Source organism: Ruditapes philippinarum, unplaced genomic scaffold (assembly GCF_026571515.1).
Source record: "Ruditapes philippinarum isolate M1 unplaced genomic scaffold, ASM2657151v2 ctg3378_1_1_1_1, whole genome shotgun sequence".
NCBI lineage: Eukaryota > Metazoa > Mollusca > Bivalvia > Venerida > Veneridae > Ruditapes > Ruditapes philippinarum.
In genome coordinates, this window is record NW_026860345.1 from 1 (window position 1) to 26,501 (window position 26,501).

Sequence of the window (26,501 nt, forward strand, 5' to 3'; positions counted from 1 at the left end):
AACAGATTTTTCACTAAGACCGTCTATAAGTTGGCCCTAAAAATATGGCAAAAAATGAGGTTTATTTTCTGAGCACATTATGCACCCCAATGAGAAGGATTACTTGTTTATTGCTCATTAATACTAAACATTAAATCAAGCTTCAAAATGGCAAAACAGTTTAACAATGTTCCTAATTCACAAGAAAGTGTTTTATCAAAGGGACTGTACTTTCCTTGTCCCTTGCTATTTTTTAAGGATTTCTTTGATATGTTTACACAATAATGCGAACACTTAATAGCTCACCTCTTTGTCAGTATCAAAACTGTCTGACATTTCTATAATGTTCTCATGATGAAGGTGTCTCATGATATCTATCTCTCTACGTAAATTCCTCAACTCTTTCTCCGGCTTTCCTACCTTTGGAATAAACTTTATTGCAACAATCTGAAATAACAAAATTTGTCATATGAAATTATATCCCACAGTAGGATAGTCCATTTCTATAATGAATTATATGAGAAAAATAATTTCTGAAATAACATAAGTCATGAAAATGTACATCAATTCTGCTATAGTCTTGAAATCTTAATTTGTCTTGTCAAAGATTGTGAACACCACATATAAAATGCTGCTTACGCTCGACTGAGTTATTTAAGATTTTAAAGTCTCTTCTAGCATGAAACAGTATCTTAAAGTTGAATATCAGATGAGAAATTTGCCATCTGATTTGTTCCTATAAGGGGGAGACTTTACCAAGGGTTTCATAATCCAAATGTCAAAGTCCTTTATATTACCAGTGGGGTAGGACGGATTACAAAAAGTGTGTAAGAATTACAGAAAGTCAGCAACACTACCTGTCCTGTATATTTCTTCCTTCCCTTATAAACCTTCCCGAAGGAACCTTCTCCAATAAGCTCCAGCACATGATAATTGTCTGCCATTCTTTCTAGTAAGACAACCTATACAAGCACATGAGGAAATCTCCTGAAACATAATGACAAAAACAGCATTTATAGTCTAATGCAAGATGTACATTTTAGATTTATGATACCTATTGTCCTTTGCTGAAACAAATTGTTCTGAATAGTGGTGGTCTGACAGACATGACCTATAAAATTTGGAATGATCAAGAAAAAATTCAGTCCTGACCAATCAGAATGACAAGTAAAAATTCAAATATTTTTAATTTAACTTATATCCGAACAATAATTGGAAATAATACATGTATATACTTGTTTTCCATACTAGCAATCAGGATCAAAACACACAAAAAATTTAAAGAAGGCTAAAAAAATCCAGGGTTTCCACTGGTTTTTTTCCAAAAGGGGGTACGTGTACCCATCATGTCTGTCTAATTTTAGGGGTACACATCAAATTTTGTGGGTTCATACTTTTAACATGGCATAAAACATCATGTCCTTACTTTCAAACAACACAGTTGATTTTGTTATACTGATTTTCTGGCTGAATCTTTTCTTCCCTACAAAAATTCATTTTGCTATATTATATCAGTGTTCAATATAGAGCGCGCCATTGACCCCCTGAAAAGACCTCCAGCGCAAAACAAATTCAACTGTGGGCCCGATGGGCGCAATCATAGAAAATGCCCTAAATGACATTAGAATGCTTTCTTAAACCTGATTAAGTACATAAAAAAGTTTCTTGTGAATTATATTAATAAATACTGAATTCAAAACTGAAGTTTGTATAGAAAACAAGAGCATGTTGGTAAGATAGTTACCGCACTCGGTAACCCTTTTAAAACCTTGATTGCTACGCTCTCTCGGCCGGGGTCTGGACTTGTTCTTCGTACCGTAACTATTACTTACTTTTGAGTCACAGTTTTTATAAACAAAACAAATCGTCACAGATAATCCAATATGTGCGTGTAGTTATAGTTTTTTCACGGTCAAAACAAATAAATACATGTATGTCATAACTTTCCGGAGGAAAAAAAAACTATATATTTGTGAAAAGTGCAAGTTAATTATAGAGAAGTGTGCATAAATTATTACGAACACGCCTTCATCCAATTAAAAAAGTCTTAAAGATGGAGCTAATCAAACACAATTGGCTAGGGAGTGTCTGACAATTGAGTAAATAAACTTGATTGGTCTTTGGCCGGTCGGCGCTAAAACATTGTGCATATCATTAATCAATACAGACATCTTAAGTGTGATGTAAGAACTGCTGCCCTGACAGAAGATCAAAGGTACCGGTATGTCAATATACATTGTCTTAGCACCTGTTGACACTTTGTTTTTTCACTTGGATATATTGAGAAGAGTAAATGTTTTTAGCGACTATTGTAAGTTTATATTCTTCATCAACAAAGCTAATTGGGAAATATGATTTTCTTTTATATATTGGGCACTGATTATAGAACTGAACATTATTATCAAATATCCCTGGTAACATTAAAATAAGATTCATACGTTTCTTTGAACATTATGTCATTGTTTCTTTACCAATCAGTTCTTAAAATTGAGCCTGTATCAACGCTAACAGAACTCTCAAAAAAGGTCAAAATAATGTCATTTTTTAGTGAGTTGAGTGTTTTGGAATTTTTCAACCGTTTTTGGTCTATATATGGTACGTAAACAAGTAACTTAAAAGAAACAATACCTTATTTGAATTTGATGTTCTTTTAAGTGTGGGCCCCCTTTTTTCTCAAATGACCCCCTTTTGAAAAGTTTATGGGCCCAAAAGGCCCCCTGGGAATTTATTCTAGATTGAACACTGTTATATTATAGTTTTAAGATTTAGTAAGATGGAAAAGTAGCAAGGATTAGTGAGATTACTTAGACTACTGCTCTTTTCTCTTTTCAGTATGAAAATGTTACCCAACATTATTAACTGTTTCACTAAAGTTGTTTGTTCATGCAGTTTAATTGCAAGGAAATGATGATGTTCCAAACAAAGTACTGAGTTACAGTTTTGTATTTTGCTGAACACTATTATGACACTATTAAAGAGTATTTTATCAGAAATCAGACTATAAAATACTCTTGGGCTTTCTCCAGCTGGGTTAAAACAAATTAGCTTAGAAAAAATCAATACTATTGCCACAAATAGTAAAGCCATTCAAACCTTCTTTAAATACATGTAGTACCAGTGCTTTAACTTCCTTTTAAACAATATCAAGTGTAGTATAGTAGAATCTGTCTAATCCGAACCGGTCGGTCTATTTACCCCAAGACACTCCAAGACTACCCCAAGAACCCAAAGACTACCCTCAAAACCATTTGAAGTAAAAAATAAATAATATAATTTTGATTGTTAATAAAAGTGAATTCAAGTGTTACTGTTTGTTGCCATGCCATTTTGTTGAGAGAATAAAGACTTTGTTTACATATTTTATTAAAAAAAAAAAGAGATTAAATGTTCTTATATTTTTTTGAAATCCTTGTTTTTTATTTCAAGTGAAATATATCTTTAAACTTATACATTTGTTAATTGACCATTGTACTTTTCCTACTTTTCAAACATTAATGTTGCTGCTATGTAATTCAAGCTATATTTTTAGTTAACACATACAAACACATACAAACAAACATATTATTAAAATATGATTGAAGAAACACAAGAATAACATCTTATTTTTTTAATTCCAACCTGCCACACAACTCCATGGAGTTAATTCCAATAATGATATCAGTTGTACCTAGTTACTCCCCTGAGATTATCTCCTACAGGGTCGTATATTTATAAAACTTTTCCAATTTATAAGTTAATTTCCATTAAGAAGATTCTTGGGATGTCTTGTGGTAGTCTTTGGGTGTCTTGGGATAGTCTTGGGGTGTCTTGGGGTAAATAGACCGACCCAATCCGAACTCATCCAGACCAGAAGAAAAGTTGAAAATGAATAAATATTTATAAAATAATATGACTTAGCCGGCTATAACTTTCATTCATTCAGTTGAAATGGGCAGTTGAGATATTGTAAGAAAATAAACTTGAGACATTTGCTGATCTAGGTTCATTATTAAATAATAAATGAATAATTATATACTTGCAATTTAAGTTATGATAACACTAAGAGGTCTGCGGGCCCTGGCTTTGGCTTTCCCGGCTATAGACTACACATGTATATTTAAAAGAAAATCAAATAAAAAACAATTAAAAATATATAGAATTCTATACCTATCAATGAAATTTTCAGTGTCAGTTATAGTTAGGTGCCACCATTTACAAAGTAACTCAATGATAATAGGCGGTGTATTCCTATAACGGAAAAAATCTCAACTTTTCGGATTAATTATAATCATCGAGTGTTCCGAGTGAAAACGAAAGCGGTGCATGAAATACAGACAGTTGACACCTTTAAAACAGAAAAATGAAAGGAATTTTTAACGACTTTCCCGTTCATAGGCTTTGTCTAATTTCATATTATTTGTTGCCTACATTTCAATTTTTCAGGTATAATTTTGTTGTAATGTCATGCGAGTGTCCATTATATTATTTATTAATTTAAATTCATTATATGGGGAAGTTCATTTCAATTTTTTAGTATAAAATGTTAACGACTTCTTTAGATTTTTGGCTCTTCACAAATTCGAAAACCTAGCTAAACGCCGTTTTCCGGTACTTTCTGTACATAGCTCTGGGGAATTCACCTAATGGAGTGTAAAAGCGAACTCAATGTTTTCGGCTTTTTTTAAAAATAAACTGAAATAAAACAGTTATTTCTTTATACGAAAATAATTAAATATCATTGTATGAATAATTCCATACAAAAAATAAAGTAAATACACAGTTTACACAGAAAATAACCTTTTTTATTATGGAAGATTCCACTACGTCTGTTTGAATTTTATTGATTTTCATTATAAACAATTTATTTTTTTGAATAATTTGCAATAGATATTAAACGAATATTGATTATTTTCAAAAAAATCAATTTTTTCACATTAAACGGTTAAATAATGATAGAAAAATAGACATATCTCGAATTAAACTGTGTTATGTACTTCATTAGGCGTAATTCACCAGAGCTAAAACGGTAACGTACCGGAAAAGGGTGTTTAGCTAGGTTTTCGAAAAGGTCAATGTTTCAAGTCTTTATGTTCGAAACTTAACACAGAGCTCCTAGTCAAAATATATTGACGTGCCAAAGCTTGATTCTGAGATAATTTCGTTCTGGGGCAGAATCTCGCTTTAGAGGCAAGATATTGCCCAGACACGAAAATAGCACAATATCTCGTCGCGCAGTACAATTAGTTGGACTAACAGAGCTCCATGCTATAGCATGCTATCTGGACCTTTTTTAACAGTAATTCCTCTAACAAAATTTCTAAATAACCAATTGTTTATTCACACAAAGGATAGCTCAACTCGATAAAAACCCAGGAGAACAAAATGTGCAAGTATTTATTGCAATAATGAAGAAGAAATTCAAAATATCTCCACTTATCAAAAGGTAAATTATTAGTTTTCGCGACCACAGTTACAAATAAATTAAATGACAGTTTATATACAACTTTAAAATGCTATCTAAAACAATACTAACAGCAAATTAGGAGTAAATCTCATATGACAAGTTTGATTATTCGATAGACAGAATGTAGCGTTTTATGCAGTAATACAACTTTTAATCTTGTCCGACAACCAAATTGTTGGATTTGTTTACATCTTTCTTTGCGCATGTGCAAGGAATGTAGACTGGTTCTCTTATATTTTAGGTAGAATGCCACTAAGTGCTGACAACGGCTTTTTACGGAATTCCACAAACGACAGCCTACTGTTTACTGTCAACTGCCAACTGTCAACTGCTTACTGTCAACGGCAGGCCTACTGTCAACTGCTTATTTTAAACTGCTTAATGCTTACAGCGACTGTTTAATGATTACTGTTAATTGATAAATGCCTACTGCTACACCTGTCTATTAGACTTAATATTACCCGATTAATTGTCTGAAAGTAAATGTTGACTTTTATGTCCTTCTTCGAATTACAGTCAAATCGGCCCCAAGTCGGATCGGCCCCAAGTCAGATCGGCCACAAAATAGTCAAATCGGCCCCAAGCGAAATCGGCCTCAAGTCAGATCGGCCCCATTTTTTTTTTCTTAATTCATTGTTCATTTTCTTATTTTAATGTTGATAAAAAAAAATTGTGTGGATTGGAATATCAAATGACTAACAATGGATTACATAGAAAACCAAAACAAAACATAATAATCAATATAATTTATTGTCTGAGTATAACATTTATCTTAACTGTACTAAACTATTTATTGTCTATAAACATATGAACAGTATGTAAATGTCACTTTTCATGTAATTGTCACTTCACTTCTTATCACTGCATGAACATTATTCGCGCATCACTCTGCTTCTTGTCTAAGCACCCTGGGTTGATACAGACTGGAAACCTTCTTCAGCAGGGCCGTTGCCGACAGTTGTTTCGCACGATAGCTGCAAGCAGAAAAATTAAGTGAAAGTATTAAGGAGCCAACAATTGTAATATAAATGTATATACATTTGAATGATATTATACATATTTGAAATTGACATTAATTATATCTATATTGTATCACACACTTTTTTCATCATCAATTATCAGTTTGTGATCATTATACTAGCCTCTGTTCAAATATATTACTAATGAAATTCAACTTGACATCGAAAAAAATGGTCGTTATGTCACTTTAGTATAAGACACCAAAAAAAATCACATTTACCTGTCCCAAGCTTGAAATATCTGCGACTGCATCGATCTGTAAGTCTTTCTTTGCATTCGTCGCAGCTTCATCTCAGACACAAACCGCACTTGTGATTCCACGAATCTTGCTTCTTTGTACAATAGCTTAATCAAATTGTAGAAAGTCGGCGACACCCCAGCTCTGATATTCAGACGACGATGCCATCCTGCAAATATACAAAATAATAAATAATGTTTCTAGCTGAGTTATAAATCTTAAAAACAACATACAGACCCCTATATATTTAACTGGAATAAAATGTTTGTAACAAAATATTTAGCTGCTACATTTATTAATACAATCCTGGACATCGGTCGAATGTTCCAATGTCGAATGTTCAAATGTCGATAACATTTACAATTTTACTAAAATTTATATACATTGTATCATTATACATTGCAATATTAAATTTACCTTCGCAATCGTTGTTTGTTCGGACGGACTGTCCAAATACGCTCCAGTTTTCGACAGTCCACGTTGAGGATTCGAACCACGTTCTTCTAAGGTACTGGAACAATGGTTCAAGATGTTCAGACGTGTTGAAATCTTCCATCTTGTCGAACACTTCGATGATATGTTCAGCGGGTAGAAAAGGCAGACAGAATATCATGCGCAGAAGAGAGTACGTCCCGTGGTTATTCATGTATTCCGTGGACAACCCAAGTCCCTAAAATATAAACAAATGATTTGAACATGTATTACAAGGTGTATTTTTAAAACAATATTTTTTCTTTTCGTTTGGATGAGATACATGAATGGATAATTATCGGAGGTAGAATAAAAAGTCACAAACAACTTAATGAAATATAAACGTTTTTAGAAAAAAAATGGTAAACTTCTAAATCTCTCAAAAACATATACAAATATAGTGGAATAAATAAGAACGAAAAAAATCTATACCTGTATATGACGCCAAACAGCCTGGCCCCAATGGAATGAACAACCCTTCATGAGTACGGTCGGGAAAACCCGCCTCATGGCTTTCCAGATGGCCTTTTCGAAGTCACAGACTACCTCTTCAACCTCTTGTTGATTTCTTAAACCTCGTTTGATGGCCTAAAAATTGTAATACATGTATATATACATATATAAATAACAGAAAGAAAAAAAGTAACAGTAAAACACGCCTAAAACAGCAAAGTTGTAAAATTTACTGATTGCATAATTTTATTTTATTTAGTTTTTCACAGAAAATCTTCCAAAAGCTAAATTTGATTTCAAACTGTTTTTACTTACTTTTAATACGTGCTCATAATCCGCACTTGTCCTTCCTGTCATAGCTACGAACACCAGCTGGACACTTCACTGCTTTGTTACGGACGGAGCACCTCCACACCGTAGACTTTGGACGACGTTCCTGTGAATGAACAGAATTATCAATACAAAAAAAAATCGGTAGAAAAGTGATTAAAGAAAAAGTATACTCTTCTTGAACATGATACAATTTAATTAGCATATTACTTGATGCAGTTAAAATACAAACAAATAGCACCAAATACGGTATCAAAAACATTGTTATCGTGATTTTCATAAATTAACATGTTTCTTTTTAAAGAAGTGGGTGACTTGTATATCTGCATATTCGTTTTACTGACTTAAAAAATTATTCTAGGACAAAAAGAGCACCTCCACACCGTAGACTTTGGACGACGTTCCTGTGAATGAACAGAATTATTCTAGGACAAAAATACAAAATCTACCTTTATGACGTAGCAATAACCGTGCGAGTCTTCTAGGAGATCTTTCCCATGCTGTGAACCTTTTGATATCACTTCGAATGTTATGGGAATATCTGGCATTGGTGATGCTGACGGCGGCCTGTCAACATATGACCTGTAATGTAGAAAAAAATGATTACTTTTACTTTTCATGGATATGTAAAAATGTATTGATCAATATTTTTTTTTAAGGAAACGGTTTGTAGTATCATAAAGAATATATATTAATAGAACATGTTTTTTTAAGGAAACGGTTTGTAGTATCAAAAAGAATATATACTAATAGAACATTCTCTGTTCTTCAATATCATCATTATGTAATTAAGGTCCACTTATTTTTTTCTACGTTTGTAGCATCATACAAGAATGTATATGTATCAATTTTTTACCTGTTATGCACGACGTTTGGTTCCTGGTATGACCTTTCACACTCAACCGACACTATGCTGTCGTTGTTTTCTGTTGTTTCCATGGACTCAACCGAAGCTGACATCTCCGTTTCCATGGACTCAACCGAAGCTGACATCTCTGTTTCCATGGACTCTTCTAAGGCAGAAGTAGCATGCTCACGCAATTGCTGACATCCGCGACATGTGAACAACAGCTCAGTGTTCCCACGTATGGCATCTCTGTATTGCGTCTGTGATATACCTAAAATATGTAATAATTACTTTTAAAAAAAGTTTATGCATAGATACAGAGATGAAATCAAGGTAAGTAGAATTACTCATTAAATGTGATCACTTCAGCTTTAAAGACGGCACAGTCTAAATCGCGGACGTCTTAAGTTGTTGTTCATATATTTTTATTAATTTTGATTTTTTAATAAGTTCTTTTATAATAGTTTTTTTTTATTTAAAGAATTAAGATTTAGCTGGATTAAATTAATATATAATATATCCAGATGTGTCGGATACGTTTATCTTATAAACAGCTAATTTGAAGCAATGTAGTGTGAACAACATGCTACCTGATTAAACGTAACACTCTTTAATTGGAAGGAGATTTCTATAAATTTATTTGTGCTGTACTTATATAACACCAAATAGTTCCACAGTAATTAACTAAAGAAATTATCAATTTATCAAAATAATTATACTTTGCATTTCAAAAAAGAGAATTAAAAAATATTTAGAATTATATGAACTGAAAATATATAACTTTTAAGAGGTTAATTTATGTTTGTAACACATTTATCCCTTTTCAAATGTAATTGGAAGTATATTGGCTATATGTATGCTCATGCTATTTTATGCCAAATAAAGATTATGTTATGTTATGTTAAATAAGTATTTTTCATAACAGAACGTATACTTTAGTTCTGAATGGGGCTTAATAACCATCATCTCAACATACATACAGTCGAACTTCGTTCGCTCGAACTCGGAGGGCCTGTGCAAATTTGTTCGAGAGATCGGAAGTTCGAGCCAACCGAGGTCGAACTATTATTACGTTGATCATATGCCTAAAGGTTTTCTAGCATACATCGGTCGAATGATAAATACGTCAATATAATTGTTTGTTAGTACATCTGTTCGTCGTCATATTCAGAATTATTATCCCAATTAAGTATTAACGGTACGTTGTGTTAATCTTGTAATTGGTTGAGTTCGATTGAGCAATCAGACCAAACTTGTTGAACAATGTTCAAAATATATTTATATTTTTATAATAGGATTAATTTAGTTTAAAAAAAGTATAAATTAATGAAATATTTAAGAAAAGTTTGACAGCAGCATTTATTTGTAGTCATTTACTAAAATAAACACACGAACAAGTATCAATCTATTAAAAGATAACACTGTTACAATTCACGTTACATGAACTACGGTTGTAATTAAAGCCGTCCGGGTAAACGTCATTCTGTATTGACTTTTGCATATTTCACTTATTTCACGAGTTATTTTCTTTTTATCGTTACCCTAAACGGCAAATCAACAATATTATCATAACAAACAAATCGGTTACAACACCTCTTATTTTGTTTCAATTAACCTTTATTGCCTTTGTCACGATTACGAGGTGTTAAAAACATGTGTCGCCGACTGTCATTTATTTAGGACATGTCGACTTGTCTTTTTGTGTTCGACCGAAAAGGTGTGATTTTTACTATATATCTGCTCAAGGGACCAGAGATCAGGTTCGAGAGTTCGACCGATCGGTGTTCGAGCGATCCGAGGTAGAACAATATATATTATATAGGAATTTTGCCGGGACTGGGCGATGAGTTCGAGCGAAGGGAGGTATTCGAGCGATCCGAGTTCGAGCGAACGAAGTTTAACTGTATACATGTATTTTTATTATAATACATGCACCAAAAAATCATGATATAATAAATTCAAGCGTTATATATACAGATTTTTATAAAGGGAAAGTTTGAGAATTAACGTTTATATACCTTCTAGAAATGCCACAAATTTAATCAAATTTAGCAGTTAAGCAAAAAAAAAAGAAAGTTTAATTCAGGATGAATCAAAATTGATTTATATAATTGGTTTAAAAAAACAAACAAGTATTTTATCATCTCATTTACTTAAAAACAACTGTCTACTTTGTAATATCAGAAAGCAAAGAATATGATACAATGGTCATCAATTAAATACCAAATTATATATTCATATATGATATCTACATTGTCTGCGTGTTCCTATATCCACTCATGTGCGACAAATCAAATTAAGTTTGAACATCACGTCACGTTTAATCAGGTAGCACATTGTTCACACTTAATCATCGTTAATTGCATCAAACATTCGTTAATCCAATAGCATTGCAACTTTATTATTATTGTATTTGTTAAATTGGCCAATGGTATCTTAAATATGCCGATTTACCAAATTAAAACTGAATCTGAAACTGAATTATCAATAAACTATAATTCAATTTAAAAACTACTCTATTTAGAAATAAAAATGTTTTTATTTCTTTCTTTAAAACATTAAAAATGTACATTATTTTTTTTTATTTCTGTTAAATAATAACTAAATGACTACTATTAATACTACATTATCTTTTCAGGACTTTACAGCCGGAACATATATATTGTAAAATATTATTTTGTAAACCCCTTATGTATTTTATTAATATCTGGGTGAATAAATATATTTGAATTGAAATTGAATATTTTTAATTTCTTTTGCCTGCCGCCTATATGACTGAAATACTGTTGAAAAAGGCGTAAAATGAAACAAACAAACAAAAATTTCTTTTGCTATGGCAATTAATTCAACATCTTTAAGTATATCTTTAAGTATTTATAGCTGTTAGTTATGACGATATATTTTCACATGTAATGTGTACTGTATTTGCATATATATGTGTATAAATTTTATACATTTTTGTACACAGATGAGACTAAAATTAATAAATAAACTAAATAAAATGTAACGGCAATATCTTTACTCCTGATAAGTTTGTCAATTAAAGTAACTCACCGGTATTACACTTCCTATGTTGCCATCTGTCACAAGCATCACAAGTGACGGCCTCCTGCCGTTTCCGCACAACACTTCCACAGTCTATACAATTATCAGTCATTTTCAATAAACAACACTTTTCACAATATTTTAATTTATTAAAGTTATTAAAAAGAACTATTTTACAATTAATTCCAACAACGTAACTAATCTCCAAAATTAAAGGAAAATAATCAATGCACAAAAGATCCCTGAGTTACTAACAGTAAACAAGTAAAATACAATTTTGAATGTTGCTAAAAAAATCAACCTTTTTATACATACCTGATTAAATTCACTTCGCACAAAATTGTTTGTTAAAAAGCCGAATTCAATGCATGATTATTTGAGACAATGACTGAATTGATTAAAGACACGTGATAAATGTTTGTTTTTCACAGAATTATTTATCTTCAAAACGTAGATCGACCTTTATATGAAGATATTTAATTGTAATTAAATGTAGAAATCAATCAACAACCATAGCACACCTGCATAATTACATCAATAACAATTATCACTAGCATCAAAACTGTCTCAATTTTGTAATGAATTATTTTTAATTGGTACATTTTTGTTAAAGTGCAATTCTCAGTTAATTATCTTGTAATTTTTGGCTAATAACATTATTTTAACCAAACTAGGATTTTTCAAAAAAATAACTTTAGGGCCGATTTGACTAGTTTTGGGGCCGATTTGACTCGTTTTGGGGCCTATTTGACTTTTTAAAATTGTTGTGTGGCCGATTTGACTAATTTTGTGGCCGAATTGACTTATTTTGGGGCCGATTTGACTTGGGGCCGATCTGACTTGGGGCCGATTTGACTAGCTTGCCCTTCTTCCAATGTGTTACAATGAGGCCGTTTGAAACAGTATTGGTCAAGGAATTACCCAGTATCATTTATGAAGACTTTGACTGAAACCTTGTAGCCTAATTAATTTGGCGTGAACGGTTTGACCCATTTTACAGACTTTTTTTTCTTACTGTCAATTAAAACCGTTACCGGTTGTCTTTGGAAAAAGACAGCGCCCGTCCAAAATTATCTCGGTGTCTCTTTGACAAGTCTAATTAGTTGGACTAGGGTTTACATAGTGTGACGGCAGAGAAAGGGAAAGCGACAGAAATATCATATTCTGATGCTCGTTCATTGGTTACTTTTTCCCGGGGTTTCATATTGTGACAACAGGGAACGTGTTTTTATGTTTGACTATGATACAAAAGAGAAAGAACATCAAAACAATTGGCAATCTGATTAATACTCGGGGGCTCCGCCCCCTCGTACAAATCAGATAGCCTCGTGTTTCGATGCTCTTTCTATTACATGAAACCGTTTTGTTCTATCTAAAAAAGTTAATACTTGTTCTTTTGATTGTAGACGGTACATTAATACCTTAATTCTACAAAGTCTTAGATTTGTCTCAAGAAAATGTTACTTTAGTAGATGTTAAAAAAGCATGATGAGTAACATGTCAATTATTGTGTTATAATTGGAAAGTCGATGCATAATAAAATCATTGAAAGATCTTTTAGTTACTTGGGCATTATTAATACAAAGTGTTGTTAGTATTTGTTTATCGATATGATGAACTGCGGCATCCTAAATTTGAGGCACTGTAATCATTCCGCATGTAATTTCTTAGTTTTTGCAGTATTGCCTGTGTTAAATTCTGATTTTTATAATTTATGATAAAGGCATTAAAATCACATGATAGAAAACAGATTAATCAATATATTGCTGGACGGCCGTCTTTTTATTTCATTGCCTTAAGAAGAGAGTGTTTAGTTAGTATTTTAAAGAAATATACATGTATTCAGGTAACTTGTCAGGTATTGGAGCTTCAGATGTATTTTTCATGTAGCTTATGATATAACGTAATCTTCATCTTCCTAATTCATACTTTTCGCGATCCCATCCATTTAAAATTGATGGACTAAGACACTGTTTAACCCATTACCCGACATACACGCCTTTTAACGCCTTTTCATCCCCCCCCCCCTTTTTTGTTGTCTCAAATGGTAAAAAAATGCCTTATTTAGGCCCCAACACTTGTTTTTGTTTGACAAATGCTGTTTAAAAAAGGGACATTTTCGGCGCGGCCGCAACCAAAAGATACATCAGGGGGTTGTCAGAAGGAGGCACAAGAAAAGACTTTCGAGAGGCTCAAAATGACCCCAGATCGATCATAATATAACGTGTATCCAACGCTGAAAAGCATTTGACTCTATCTCAATCCATTATAGAAGTTGCAGCATTTTGAAATCAATTTTGATGGAAAAATCAACGCAAAATAGTGACTTATGGCAATTTTGAGATGTCCCCTCGTTGCCATGGTAATAGGAAATTGAAGCCTGGGCATGTTGTTACAAAGGCAATGGTCCAGTCAACATTTGTGCCAAGTTTGATTAGTATTGAAACAGTTTTTATAGTTTTATAGCAATTTTAACTTGTAACGGGAGACTTTTCAATGAAAACAGCCATTTTTCACAAAATGCTCATGAAGTACTGGGTTAAATGTGGACAATGTTGAATATTGATTTTTCAAATTGGCCATGTTACAACATTCAACAAACAAACTTTGCTTTATGGTTAACATATATATAACCATTTTCAATTCATTTTGTCATAATTTTGTTTTCCGGGGAGCTAAACATAAACAAAATTACAAGAAAATTATGATATTTTATTTTTAAAGAACTTTTTTATTTACAATTAAAACGAAAACAAAATACACTTATTGATTATAACACCACATAAAAAGTATGTTTAGTCCCAATAATGAGACCAGTAAGCTAATATTTTCTTGTATACACCGTTATTTAAAATAAAAATTATGACACGCCTGTAAAAAATCAAAATCTATATAAAATATTTGTAAAGTTTCGGGGAAAGCAATTAATATAAAAGCAGAATTATAATTAAAAGTTCTGTTATGAATTATATACATGTAGTTGTTATGAAATTATATTAATGTAAATATACTCTGTAAAGTTATTTACACGTTGTAAGAAAGGTAACTTAAAAATGCTTCATATCATATTATAGAGGCTCAACATTATCACGATGTCTTAGAACTGTTTACCATTGTCTTGTCAATTAAACTTGTCAAACCTCTAGAACCCTGATAGAAATAGTAATGACTTTCATTGGATGATTCTGGCAAATACGAAGGCAGATTTGCTCATTGGTTTTACTTGCGGTAATTGCAAAAAGAAATAGAAGAAATAACCAAACTAAAAGTTCACTTTTTAAGTGTGTTTGTTAACAAGATAATTATAAAAAATATATAAAAGATGGATTTTAAACAAACACGTCAAAAAATAGATTGTAACATTAACATGATCATTTTGTCTATCAGAAATTTTTAAGTACATGTAAATTTAAATAGTTAAGAATCTATTATTTCTCATAGTTTTTCAATAGCACAATTGAATTTAAACAAGAGAATAACGATGGCTTTTCATAAAAGTAAAATAAACTGGTCCAAACTGTAATTTATCACTTCATGTTTGCACTCTTTATGTCATTGAAATATTGAACGTTTTTGAAACAATTTGAATACAGCCAAGTTTGTCTCGGAAGCCGAGTTTAAGCCAATACATTTGTGTAGTCTTTTTCTCTTTCACTGTAATTTCAATTTTTTCATACAGGTGTATTGGTTCTGTTACTTGTCTGTGTAGTCAATGAAAGTATAGGATGTTCCTCCATTGAAATGTTTCTGTCAGATTTATCATCCTCTGTACTGGAATAAAATTGATTCTATAATTAACATTCAAAGCACATATCTTTGCAACATAAACTATCAAGAGTGCAATCAACTTAACAAAAATGCATTACATAACATCTAATAAGGAATTTATACATATACATATTTATAAGCTTTAACTAACAGCCAATGAAAACTGAACCTAAATGGTCTCGTAAATAAACTCGCACATTTTTGATTATGAGAGAATGTTTAGCCTAAATTTCACCAGGATTTCACCAGTATATCTTCTAGAAATGTATTACATTGTCAAATGAAAGTTTAATAAACTTTGAAATTCTAAATAAAATAAGGGAGTGTTGACATAATGGTCCAGATCTCCGCCTCTCAACCGAGGAATAGTGGACTCAAGCCCGTCCATGTTGATTGTTGAACACAGATTCTTTGTGAATTAGTTATTATTAAGATGATTTATCCTAAAATGAGTCCTATATTTGACAATCACCTGTGAGAGGCACGTTGAACCATTTCATAACATAATCAATGCAATGTGCAATGGTGGGACATACACAATTAAGTAATTGCAATGAATTCGAAATTACAAATTATTAGGCTTAATTATAAAATAATCCTTTTTAATTTACTTACCATTGTTTTCCCAGCAGATTTTTTTTTTCAAAAAAAATGGCGGATGCACATGTGTGCACATTCGGAATACTTCTATTTGATCCATACATAGACTTAGACTGTCAATAAGCATTTATATAGCATTAGGCAGTCAACAGCAGGCTGTCCAGTTAGCAGTAGGCAGTGAGCAGTAGGCTGTCGTTTATGGAATTCCGTACATATATCCCCAATAGTTACGCATTTCTTACTGTACGCATGATAATTGGTTCGATAAACTAACTGTACGCAAAACATTTGGTTCCTTACATTGAGTTTCATGCATGACCGACTGATATCTGTTCTCCGGGCATTATCAATTTGTTACCGGTATGGTGAAACTAATGAACAATTACCACTAGCATATGCATATGGTTTTATAACACCTCAGAATATTATATAGCACTCGAAAATATTATATAGCACTCGAAATTATTATATAGCATTCGTAAATAGACACATTTAAACATTAGGACAGTTCATACTGGAAAAAAGTCTTCCCTGCTCTGATACAATGAATTAAGTTACCTATTTGGAAGACTAAATCGACATGAGTTTTCTATGCGTGTGTGTGTATGTGTGTGCGTGCGCGCGCGTGCGTGCTTGTGAGTGGATGTGTGTGTGTTCTAGGAGGATTGTGCAATGTGTGTCACAAGCTCTGTTTAACGAAAGATCTGTTGGACATAGCAGTGGACATTGGCCTTCTTTATGTGTACCGTCTTGCCAAAGTTTAGTTTTAAGATCGTATGTATGTGAAACATGTTGAATGAAAATTTAGCATCAAAGGGCATTTTCACTAAGACATTCCACGAGTTAGCCAGAAATTGAGAGAGAAAACCATTTATTAAGATTTTATAAGAAATTTTTATAATCACGTAATCACCAACAAGAGGCTTTACATTTATTTTTCTATTAAACAATTAAAGTACATAGTGAAATTAACATAATTTTATATAGTATTCCAATTTAGTTACAATATGTACGAAACACAGTCGAATTTTAGCACCACGAAATTGTACATCCGAACAACAAACTATCCGAATGGATATACACATTATAGCTCCCCTTATGTTTAAGTTCACTATTGCCTTGGATGTTTGTTCAAATCCAAAAATGAACTTATGAAAACTATCAAATTCTTTCTTTCGCACGCCCTTGGTTTTATCCTTAAACTAACAACGGCAAAATCTGACTTTCTGCAACCTTGCAACGCATTCTAGATAGCACATATTGTACTCCCATTGACGTTGTCCTTTTTTCGAACTGCCCCAGAACTCGATCCTTTCTTAAGTTCATGGATTCAGAAATATTTATTGGAGTGAAACATGTAAGTTAAGAAGGATAAAAAAATAAGTTATGATAAATGCCAAGTTTGCCTTAAGAAACATATCGACACACTTAGTAAAATATTGGCCCGAGGGCTTATGCCGTCTAAGCATGCCGGTATCGTCTTAACCTTTTACTGCATGAGTATATTGCGAAAAAGGGCTGTTTTTTTTTTAATTAAGCCTCCTGTTACAAGTTCAAACTGCTATGAAACTATAAAAAATGCTTCAATTTTTTTAAACTGGGCACAAATGTTGGCTTGACCAATGCTCAATTTTAAATTTCCAGTTACCATGGCAAAGGGGGACGTCTCAAATTTGCCAAAAATCTCTTTTTTGCGTTGTTTATCCCATCAAAACTGATTTCAAGGTGCAGCAAGTCTAGGGCTTTTCGGCGTTGATTACACGGTACCTTTAAATCGACATGAGGCCATTTTAGCCCCCACAAGTCCCAAGTCTTCTTAGCGATTGGAGGGGCTACTGCCCCACTTAAAACCCTAAAACAGAAGGGGGCACATTCCCCCTGTGGCATCCCTTGATGTACCTTTTTAATGGGGGACTGGCGCCTAAAAAGTGATCACTCTTTTGAACAACATTTCTCAAACGAAAAAAAACAGTGTTTTGGGCCTAAATAGCGCATGTTTTACACTATTTGAGTCCTCAAAAGGGGTGGGTTTTAAAGCCTTCAAAACACACCTTTGTGAGGTAAAAGGTTATAACCTTTTTATTGCATCTGCTGCACTATATCATAATCTTATCAAAATCCATTATTCGGTTTTTTGAGCTGTCATACGGCAGTCATACGGTAACTCATTGCCAATGACCTTACAAATTTCACGTGCAGACGGTCTGCCGTTGCTAAACTGCAGGTGCAAAATGACCGAAAGTTACCTTAATATGGATTTTTGGCATAGTAGGAAGTCGTTTATTATTAGATATTGGCACACTTGCTCAAAACCGCCTAATAGGCAGCACTAATGCACTTTGGATGCATTTTTTACTATTTAAAGTAAGATATGCAATAATTACTAACAAATTCTGGAAAGGTTGATCCTTCGATAGCAACAAGAACTTTGTAAACACAGAAAATTGCTGAGTTCGTTCGACTGAGATTTTTCATGAGCAGGAATGAAAATTTGGATTATTCGCAGATGTTTCCAGTAAAGTACCTCCGAACTTTGTATATTCTGCACATATAGTGGAAATAAGTTTACACAATAAGAAATATTCAAGATTAAATGTGGTAAATACTCTGTATTTACTTCTTGCATTTACTCTATATTGATAACCAATACTCGTTACACTAAAAAGCAATACTCGTGACACCAGCGGGCAACTCCGATGCAATACTCGGTACACTGACATGTGTAATTATTCTCAAAATACACTGTCATCTGAGGTTCTATTGTTGATTGAACATTTACAACATCAACATAATCATCATTATCACATTTCACTCGATTCAAGTTTTTCTTTTAAGGAAGTATATGCACAAAAACATCAAATTTTACTGATCGAGCTCATTAATCACGTTAGCAAAGAGACGAATTTTACCTCCTAATTACATTTTAAAGCTATTTCTCAACATTTTTGGGTTTTCAGTAACTAGAAAAAATTGTTTTTCTATAAAATTGATATCATACCAATTCAAAATGACTAAATATCGTCACTGAACTTACCTTCTTTCCTCGTTCAAAGTCGCGAAATGGGATGAAAGTCCTCATAATATCGAGCAATATCCGGGGTACGGTATACCGCAGTGAATACCTTACCTATTCAAATTCTGTTTTGTATTTTCGATAAACTGCATAGAATTTGAAGTAATTTACTTCAGATATAAAAAAGAAAGGACATGAAAATATACAGGGTGAATAAAAACTTATAACTAACCTTTATCATCAAAGGGAAGTTAATTCTTAGAATAAAGGTGACAAAATTATTTTTGAGTATTTTTAAGTATAAGCAAGGTAAATGACGTCAGCCACAAGAAGAAACTGTGAGAACATTGAACATTTTTTCAGCAAGATCCTATTTAAAATCAATTAAAGAAGATTAATGACGGTAAAAGTTTTAAGTAATAATTACCACTGCCAAAATTTTCGAATCTTTTGCAGCGTACAGTTATCTTATCGTACCAAAACTCATCGTTCATATTAATTTTTGGACTACAACACGTCAATAAATATCTTTGCACAAAAGCATTTGCTATGCAACGCTATAATGAGTATTTAGATAAGTTACAAGTAGAACTTACAAGTAGAAGTCACAGTATGGACTCTCATCATTTTGTCACCGACACAAAATCATTTACAGCCAATTTACATTCAATATCTTTTTTACTATGATTTCGAGATTATATGTGTAGGTCAGAGCCTCACATGATCCACGTAAAATTTGTGATTTTGATAGTAAATGACTCTAGCATTTTATAAGATATACCCACGCTGACGGGTGTAAACATGATAAAATCCTCCATTACTCCGTATCGTACCTTTTCATCTCGCTTAAAAAAGTATCGTACCTCTATACGTTCGACATCCCACTAAAAATAATAAATGACTTAACCACGTAAATTGACGGTAGTGAAATTCACTCATCTGATAATTCGAATTGGACAGATGAAAGCTGTATGGAGATTTATACACCAGGAAAGTATTCTAATCAACATATCTCAACTTTGCCAACAGCAAAAGAATTATGTGATACATGTATATTGAATCGAATGTATTTGCTGCATTAAATAGATCCGGTTATATTAGAGTAAAAACTATTCCCACCAAAATTAAATCGCATCGTCGTGCTGCTTTGCGGCGACATCGCAATGCCAAAGGCAAATTCATGCTAGTTCTCCTAACATGATGTTGCGTCATTTCACTATAAATCATTGAGGATTCTATCTTTACTGACATTTTACAAAAATACTTTCGTGTGAAAAAACGCATGAATTCACCTTCAAAATGCGATTAATAACCAGGACATTTCTATTTGAAAGACTCAGTAATTACGCAATAACACAATTTCCATAGACTGTACAAAAATTATAATTTCGTCAGATTATTAGAATATGTTGTGCAATTTTAGTAAATGCATGCTTTGCGTCAAAAAACATGATGTTGCATGAAAACAAAATTGCATTGTGAATAGTATATATAAAACAGTATTTGTCCATGGTCTTTTATACCGACAATGTAAAAGCGCGTGAATTTCGTGCAAATCGACTTTCAGAGTAATTCTAGACGTGACATATATGACTTTGTGAACTACTGATAAAAATGGTGGAAAAAGCAGCAATCATTAGAGCGCGTTCAAAGCATGAAATAAGAGATAGAAAATAAAAATTTTGAAATATGTAGAAGATATACTTGTTGACAAAAATAACACATATTATAATATTATCTCCAAAGGCACATTATGTGTCAGAAATCCATTTTATTTCAATTACACATCCGTACCATATGTATACATGTACAGAATCAGGCATGCATTTCAATAATCTAGTCTGAAATAAATGTATTGGATTAAGTAATGCTAATTATAAACAGTTCAATTTTCATCCTTGGTTTACATGAATTACGATTTCAGCTTATGTTTATTACCATAAATGCTACATCTGATCACAGGCGTGTTGTTATCTCTGAAACAAAACTGTTGAAAAACTTTCAATGATACGGTACTTTTTGCTTTGAAACAATATGATTTAATCATTGTTGAACTTTAAGGTAATTAAGAGCGGTATAATAAAGGAATAACACATAGTACCTCAGACCCTGTTGTTTCAATTTAGATTACTAAATATGGAAAAGTCCTCCAATGTTTCCTTAAACAGAACCTTTTGTTTGCGCTTTTTGATTATTGAACTCTTAGTCTCGTATATATTTTCGTAAATCTGACATAAATGAAAACTAAGTCACGTTTAAAGTCCTTACCGTTTTAAGTTATCCCAAAATTACTGTTTTCTTGGTAACGAAGCTTACTAAAGCATTCAAGTACGATAAATTGTAGTCTCTCGTCATTGCGTTTGCCCAACGCAAATGCGCATGCGCGAAATGCAACATCCGTTACTATGGAAAATGATGAAATATATTACATTAAATGTTCCAAGCAATCTTTCTAATTTATGTCTTTATACCGCATTTTGTCGATAATTTTCACTTAATCAATTTAATTTACAGCCTCATGTCATGTAAAACATTTACGTACAGCGGTTAGTATGCCTTTTTAGTTTTTAGCACGCATTCAGTAAAGCAAAAATATCAATAAAGAGCAAAAAATCTTTTAGAAAAAAAAAATATTCCCTGTCCATATTTTGATCTTGATGTTATATACAAGTTGTAACTGACCTTGTAATTTTAGTATAAAAAGACATAAACTATTTTATTACCCTTCCAGATTTTTTCCGCCTTTTTGATTGGATATTGATCACCCGAAAGAAATTGATATAACCGAGCCAGACGGGTAATATACACACTAAATTTCCCCGTTGGGTACCCAACGTTGTAAACAACATGCGCTGAGGTGATGCGCGTACGGTTCGATTTTACGGGGTGTAAATTCCGATTTAAAATCACTTTTTAACTGTCAAATGATAAATATTTACAAAAGTAGAGTAATGATACATATTACCATCAGTATCGAAAACAAATATGACCTTGTGAAAGCTTGATATTAATTACAAAAAAGTGCGTTTAATAGACTACTCCTTTTCTCTTGTTTACATTTATTAGGTACGGGAAAAACACGTCATGTATTTATGTGACGTCATGTTGTGACGAAGGGGTACTCTAAAGGGAATCTTATTTCGACGTTTCATTTGAAACAGCAATGATTTTTTAAAAAATCGTCTAAACTCGGCAGGGGAAGGGTAATAAAATTATTATTCTGGTTTTGGAGTGATATATGTGGATATATTACCTGCCAAGATAAAATATCACCCTCGCCTAACGGCTCGGGTGATATAAAATCTTAACAGGTAATATATCCACATAATTATTATATCACTCCAAAACCAAAATAACATATATTATTTGCACTCTAGAACTTTAAGCATCAACACTATTTACAGAACTATACTATACTATATGTATATTTCACATCACTTTTTTACAAATTGAGAACAATTTCTTTATTTAATTCAAATAAGCTTGAACGGAGATAAAATAAAAACAACTTTTACATTTTCATTTAAATGATTTGTTTTAGTTTATTTGTTTTGGTTTTACGTCACACCCACACAGTATATATATATGACGTCATATGGCGACGTTCCAGCTTTACTGGTGGATGGTGCCATTCCATGGATGCATTATTTCAGGCACGAACGGGCACCTGAGTAGAACCACCGACGTTCCGTAAGCTAGCTGGATAACTTCCTTACATGAAAGCGATCCCGTGAAATTTAGTTCAGCAGATTTTCTGCAAAATGGCTCGCGTTTCTGTGTGTTCGGGAATATATAAAATAGAAACAGTCATGCCGAAAATGAATTGTTGTATGACGCGTTAATGGAATTCCATGATTAAGGAATGTTATCAAAGTTTCTTAAAGCGTGACTCACTTCCATAATTACGGAATTTTAATAATTTTTCTTAAAGCGTGACTCACTTAACTACAAGACTACACCTGACGTCATTGAGCCATATTTTAGGAAAGATGCGCAGTTCCTATCTATATAAAAAACAAGATAAAACCAGATGGCCTTAATTTTATCATTAGACAGGATATACTTAAGAACAGAACAACATAAAATATTTTCAATAACAGTACAATGAAAGCAGGAGGATAATATTCTTTACGTTTCTTACGGGTATGTGTATTTTTCACCCTATTTATATAATACGCGGCTGAACTTCTTTAACAAACGTCTAACGTCAATCAATACGTGCGTATATGTCCGCAAAACCACTTGCAATCATAGCAATTCATGTAGTACAAAAAGAATAACGAATAACGAGTGGAATCATAAAAAGGGGATAAAATTTGTTTCCGTGTACATTCAACGGAGCAGGATGTAATTGATATGACGTCATAAAACCACATCCGATAAATTGAACCCATGGTTAAATCTCGTCACCGCCATTTAGAGTATTGTGCTAGATCTATACACAGACACTTGGGGTTTGGAGCTCAAAATTTCATATTTCAACATCTATTATATTATTATAGATGTTGAAATATGAATTTTTTTCAAAACGGCTTATATTAAGTTTTTTTTATATATATGATCAGTACATGTGCTAGGCTTGACAAATATGCATTTTATAATTTTATTTGGATTTTAAAGACGTTTTGAGCTCCAAACCCCAAGTGTCTGTGGATCTATTTATATACATGTAAAATGTTTTCCCTTTTTTTTAATCTTACTGAAGAAAAACATGTTACATAAAATTGTTACAAACATATATATTTTGTGGTACATACTGTATAGCAATCAGAACAAAAGAGAGCTCATATGGTATCGGACTTACCGCTGAGGCGGGCAAAATACGACCGATGGCAAAAAATTTAGTATTGAACTTACACTCATTCAATATCCTCTAGAGTACATACATTTGTATTGTAAAATATCACAAATGATGAATTTTCCCGTCAAAATTAATGTGAATTTGACGAGGAAACAGTTTATTTTTATGACAATAAATTGTTTGCATATAAAGTGGCATAACTTTGTCAATAAAAACTCAAGCTTGATCCGTGTTTTGACAGAACATATATGCATGTCATATATAAACACAACTACTAATCGAAAATCCTTCAAAAGTTATCCTGCGGAAACCTGTCTAAAGACGGATATAAACCATAATGCGCACAGGAGTTTTTTCGGGCATATAACAATGCGGACTTATAATACATTGTTTCTTTTCTTTAAAATTAATTTTGACGGAATTTCTATTTAATTCAAACAACATATGAACAAATAATACGCATCTATCATGGAAATTATTCTTATAATTATTCTAGTGACGTCATGTAGTCTAAGACGTTTTCTGGACTGTAATGGAGGTTTTGAGTGTCCGGATATTGTGTCACCAATATGCGGAACAGATGGACACACGTATGGCAATCAATGTCACATGGACATGGAAAACAAGAGAAGAATTTGCTGGTATCTAACATCATAATTAGTTGGTTTTTTGTTGTTTTTTGTTGTTTTTTTTTCAAACATAAGCGTACATTTACATGTTCTGCATGTAGCACTTGCGTTAATGGTTAATGAAATTGTCTAGGGTTGATATTATCTATTTAAAAAAAATCATGTTCTAAGTAAATTGATGCATTGTCCTTTACAAATAATGCAGGGTTAAACACCAAATAATAGAGGTTTTTTTCTGAAGAAAAAAAAATCAAACTTTTTTGTGCAATCGTGTCTATAGCTCTTTGGGTTTATGTAGCATTGAATCTCCGAAGGTGAGTAAGAAAATATTAGCTGCTGGCACCATTTATAACGGCAGTTGAATACAAGTAGGACACTACTATTACCTCATTGCTACTGTCTTTATAAGCTTACATATGATCATGCTCAAATTCATACTATTTTGCAAAAACCTTATATTATTCATTCCAGGATTGGTCATTTCAACATGGTTATGAAGGTCAAGGATGGACCCTGTGATGTGCCAACTTCAACACCATCAGCCATTAAAAATTTTACCTGTTTTTGTACAATAAAATATATAAATAAAACTGTTTTAAAATTTTTCCAACTTTTAAATTTAAAACCTTCTCCCCGGAAAAATTTAAAAAGTTTTATCCCCATTTTTCCCCAGTTTTATAGCAAAGGGAAGCCTGCACATTGCTTTTAAGACTGTCGGCTTTCTAATTAAATTGTTAATCTTTATTTCCCCCCAAAATTTTTTAAGGGCAGTTTTCCAAAAAAAGGAAAATGATCCGGTCCCTTTTTGAAATTTTGCAAAATTACCATTTCATTAAATTTTGATTTTTTTACATATGGGAGAACATGGGGCAACATTTTTTCATTTTAATTTTTTAAGAAACTAACATGTTACAAAAGACAGTTGGAATTTAAATTGGAAAAAGACCTTGAACTTTACCTTTCTACACTTCCGTCACAAACTAGATCCCATTAATAGTACAATGTTAATATTGAAATGATAAGGATAGTGCAGGATAAACTTTTATCAAACAAATCAAAAACCCTCAAGAGACATATTACACACATTTATACATTTTTTTTCATAACATTTTGCTGTAGTTGTTGTCTTTTGTATGTAATGGTGATAGGTCATATGGCAACTGCCCAGTTTTGCCATTGAAGGGAGACCTTAGATGCACACAAGGCACATGATATCTTTTGCAGCATTAAAACAACAAATGCTCCAACATAAGTTCCAAAATTTGGAAGTCACAGACTTCAAAATCTCTTATATAGGAAGTCTCATTATACATGTATAAGAAAAAGAAGGAAAAGCATTACATTTTGGAAGTCACAAAGCCAAAATGAAGGAGTAAATGATTCCCAAACTTAACGGAAGCCCTGAATCAACTTCAAGTTACAGACATGCACCAAATTACCCAATAGAATATGTTGATAAAAATCTTGCATCTCACAAGACAACCATTGTTAAGTAAAGGACATACATGTATGCAGAGAATTGTGTAAAGAACGAGTCATTAAAAAACATGTTATCAAAAATGACACATCATGTTTATTTACAATGTATGGTATGACAAATATATAACACAAAGTTAATGTCACACTGTTTTAATTCATGTATTATCTTGTTCTAGTTTATCAGCTTTTTGTTGTTGCCTTGTTTTCTGACTATCCAGATAATTCTTAAATGACTGATATTCCCTAACTTCTTCTTCATCTGAAATTATAAACCAAATAAAGAAGGATTTTAAGTTTGTTGGGCATTAAGTCACACTCATACTGGAAAAGGTCAATGTTTTAAAATTTTAGCTTTAAATGATGGTTTGGGAAGGGTTTGGGTTTT

The 26,501-nt window shown here is 32.4% G+C and overlaps 1 protein-coding gene and 2 long non-coding RNA genes across 3 annotated transcripts; 1 reads left to right on the plus strand and 2 right to left on the minus strand.

Moving 5' to 3' along the window:
- Window positions 1-289: 289 nt before the first annotated feature.
- Window positions 290-5,625, minus strand: LOC132759714 (uncharacterized). The gene is made up of 3 exons (XR_009629759.1): window positions 5,492-5,625; window positions 837-966; window positions 290-426 (listed from the first exon to the last, which is right to left on the minus strand). It is a non-coding gene; the product is annotated as an uncharacterized LOC132759714 (long non-coding RNA).
- Window positions 5,626-7,020: 1,395 nt separating this feature from the next.
- LOC132759716 (uncharacterized) lies at window positions 7,021-7,976 on the minus strand. Its single transcript, XM_060751533.1, has 3 exons — window positions 7,920-7,976; window positions 7,584-7,739; window positions 7,021-7,350 (listed from the first exon to the last, which is right to left on the minus strand). The coding sequence occupies exons 1-3, from the start codon at window positions 7,959-7,961 to the stop codon at window positions 7,021-7,023; spliced, it is 528 nt and encodes a 175-aa protein (XP_060607516.1). The 5' UTR covers window positions 7,962-7,976.
- A 15,311-nt stretch (window positions 7,977-23,287) lies between these two features.
- On the plus strand, window positions 23,288-25,201 carry LOC132759715 (uncharacterized). Its single transcript, XR_009629760.1, has 3 exons — window positions 23,288-23,350; window positions 24,505-24,649; window positions 25,109-25,201. It is a non-coding gene; the product is annotated as an uncharacterized LOC132759715 (long non-coding RNA).
- The last annotated feature ends 1,300 nt before the right edge of the window (window positions 25,202-26,501 follow it).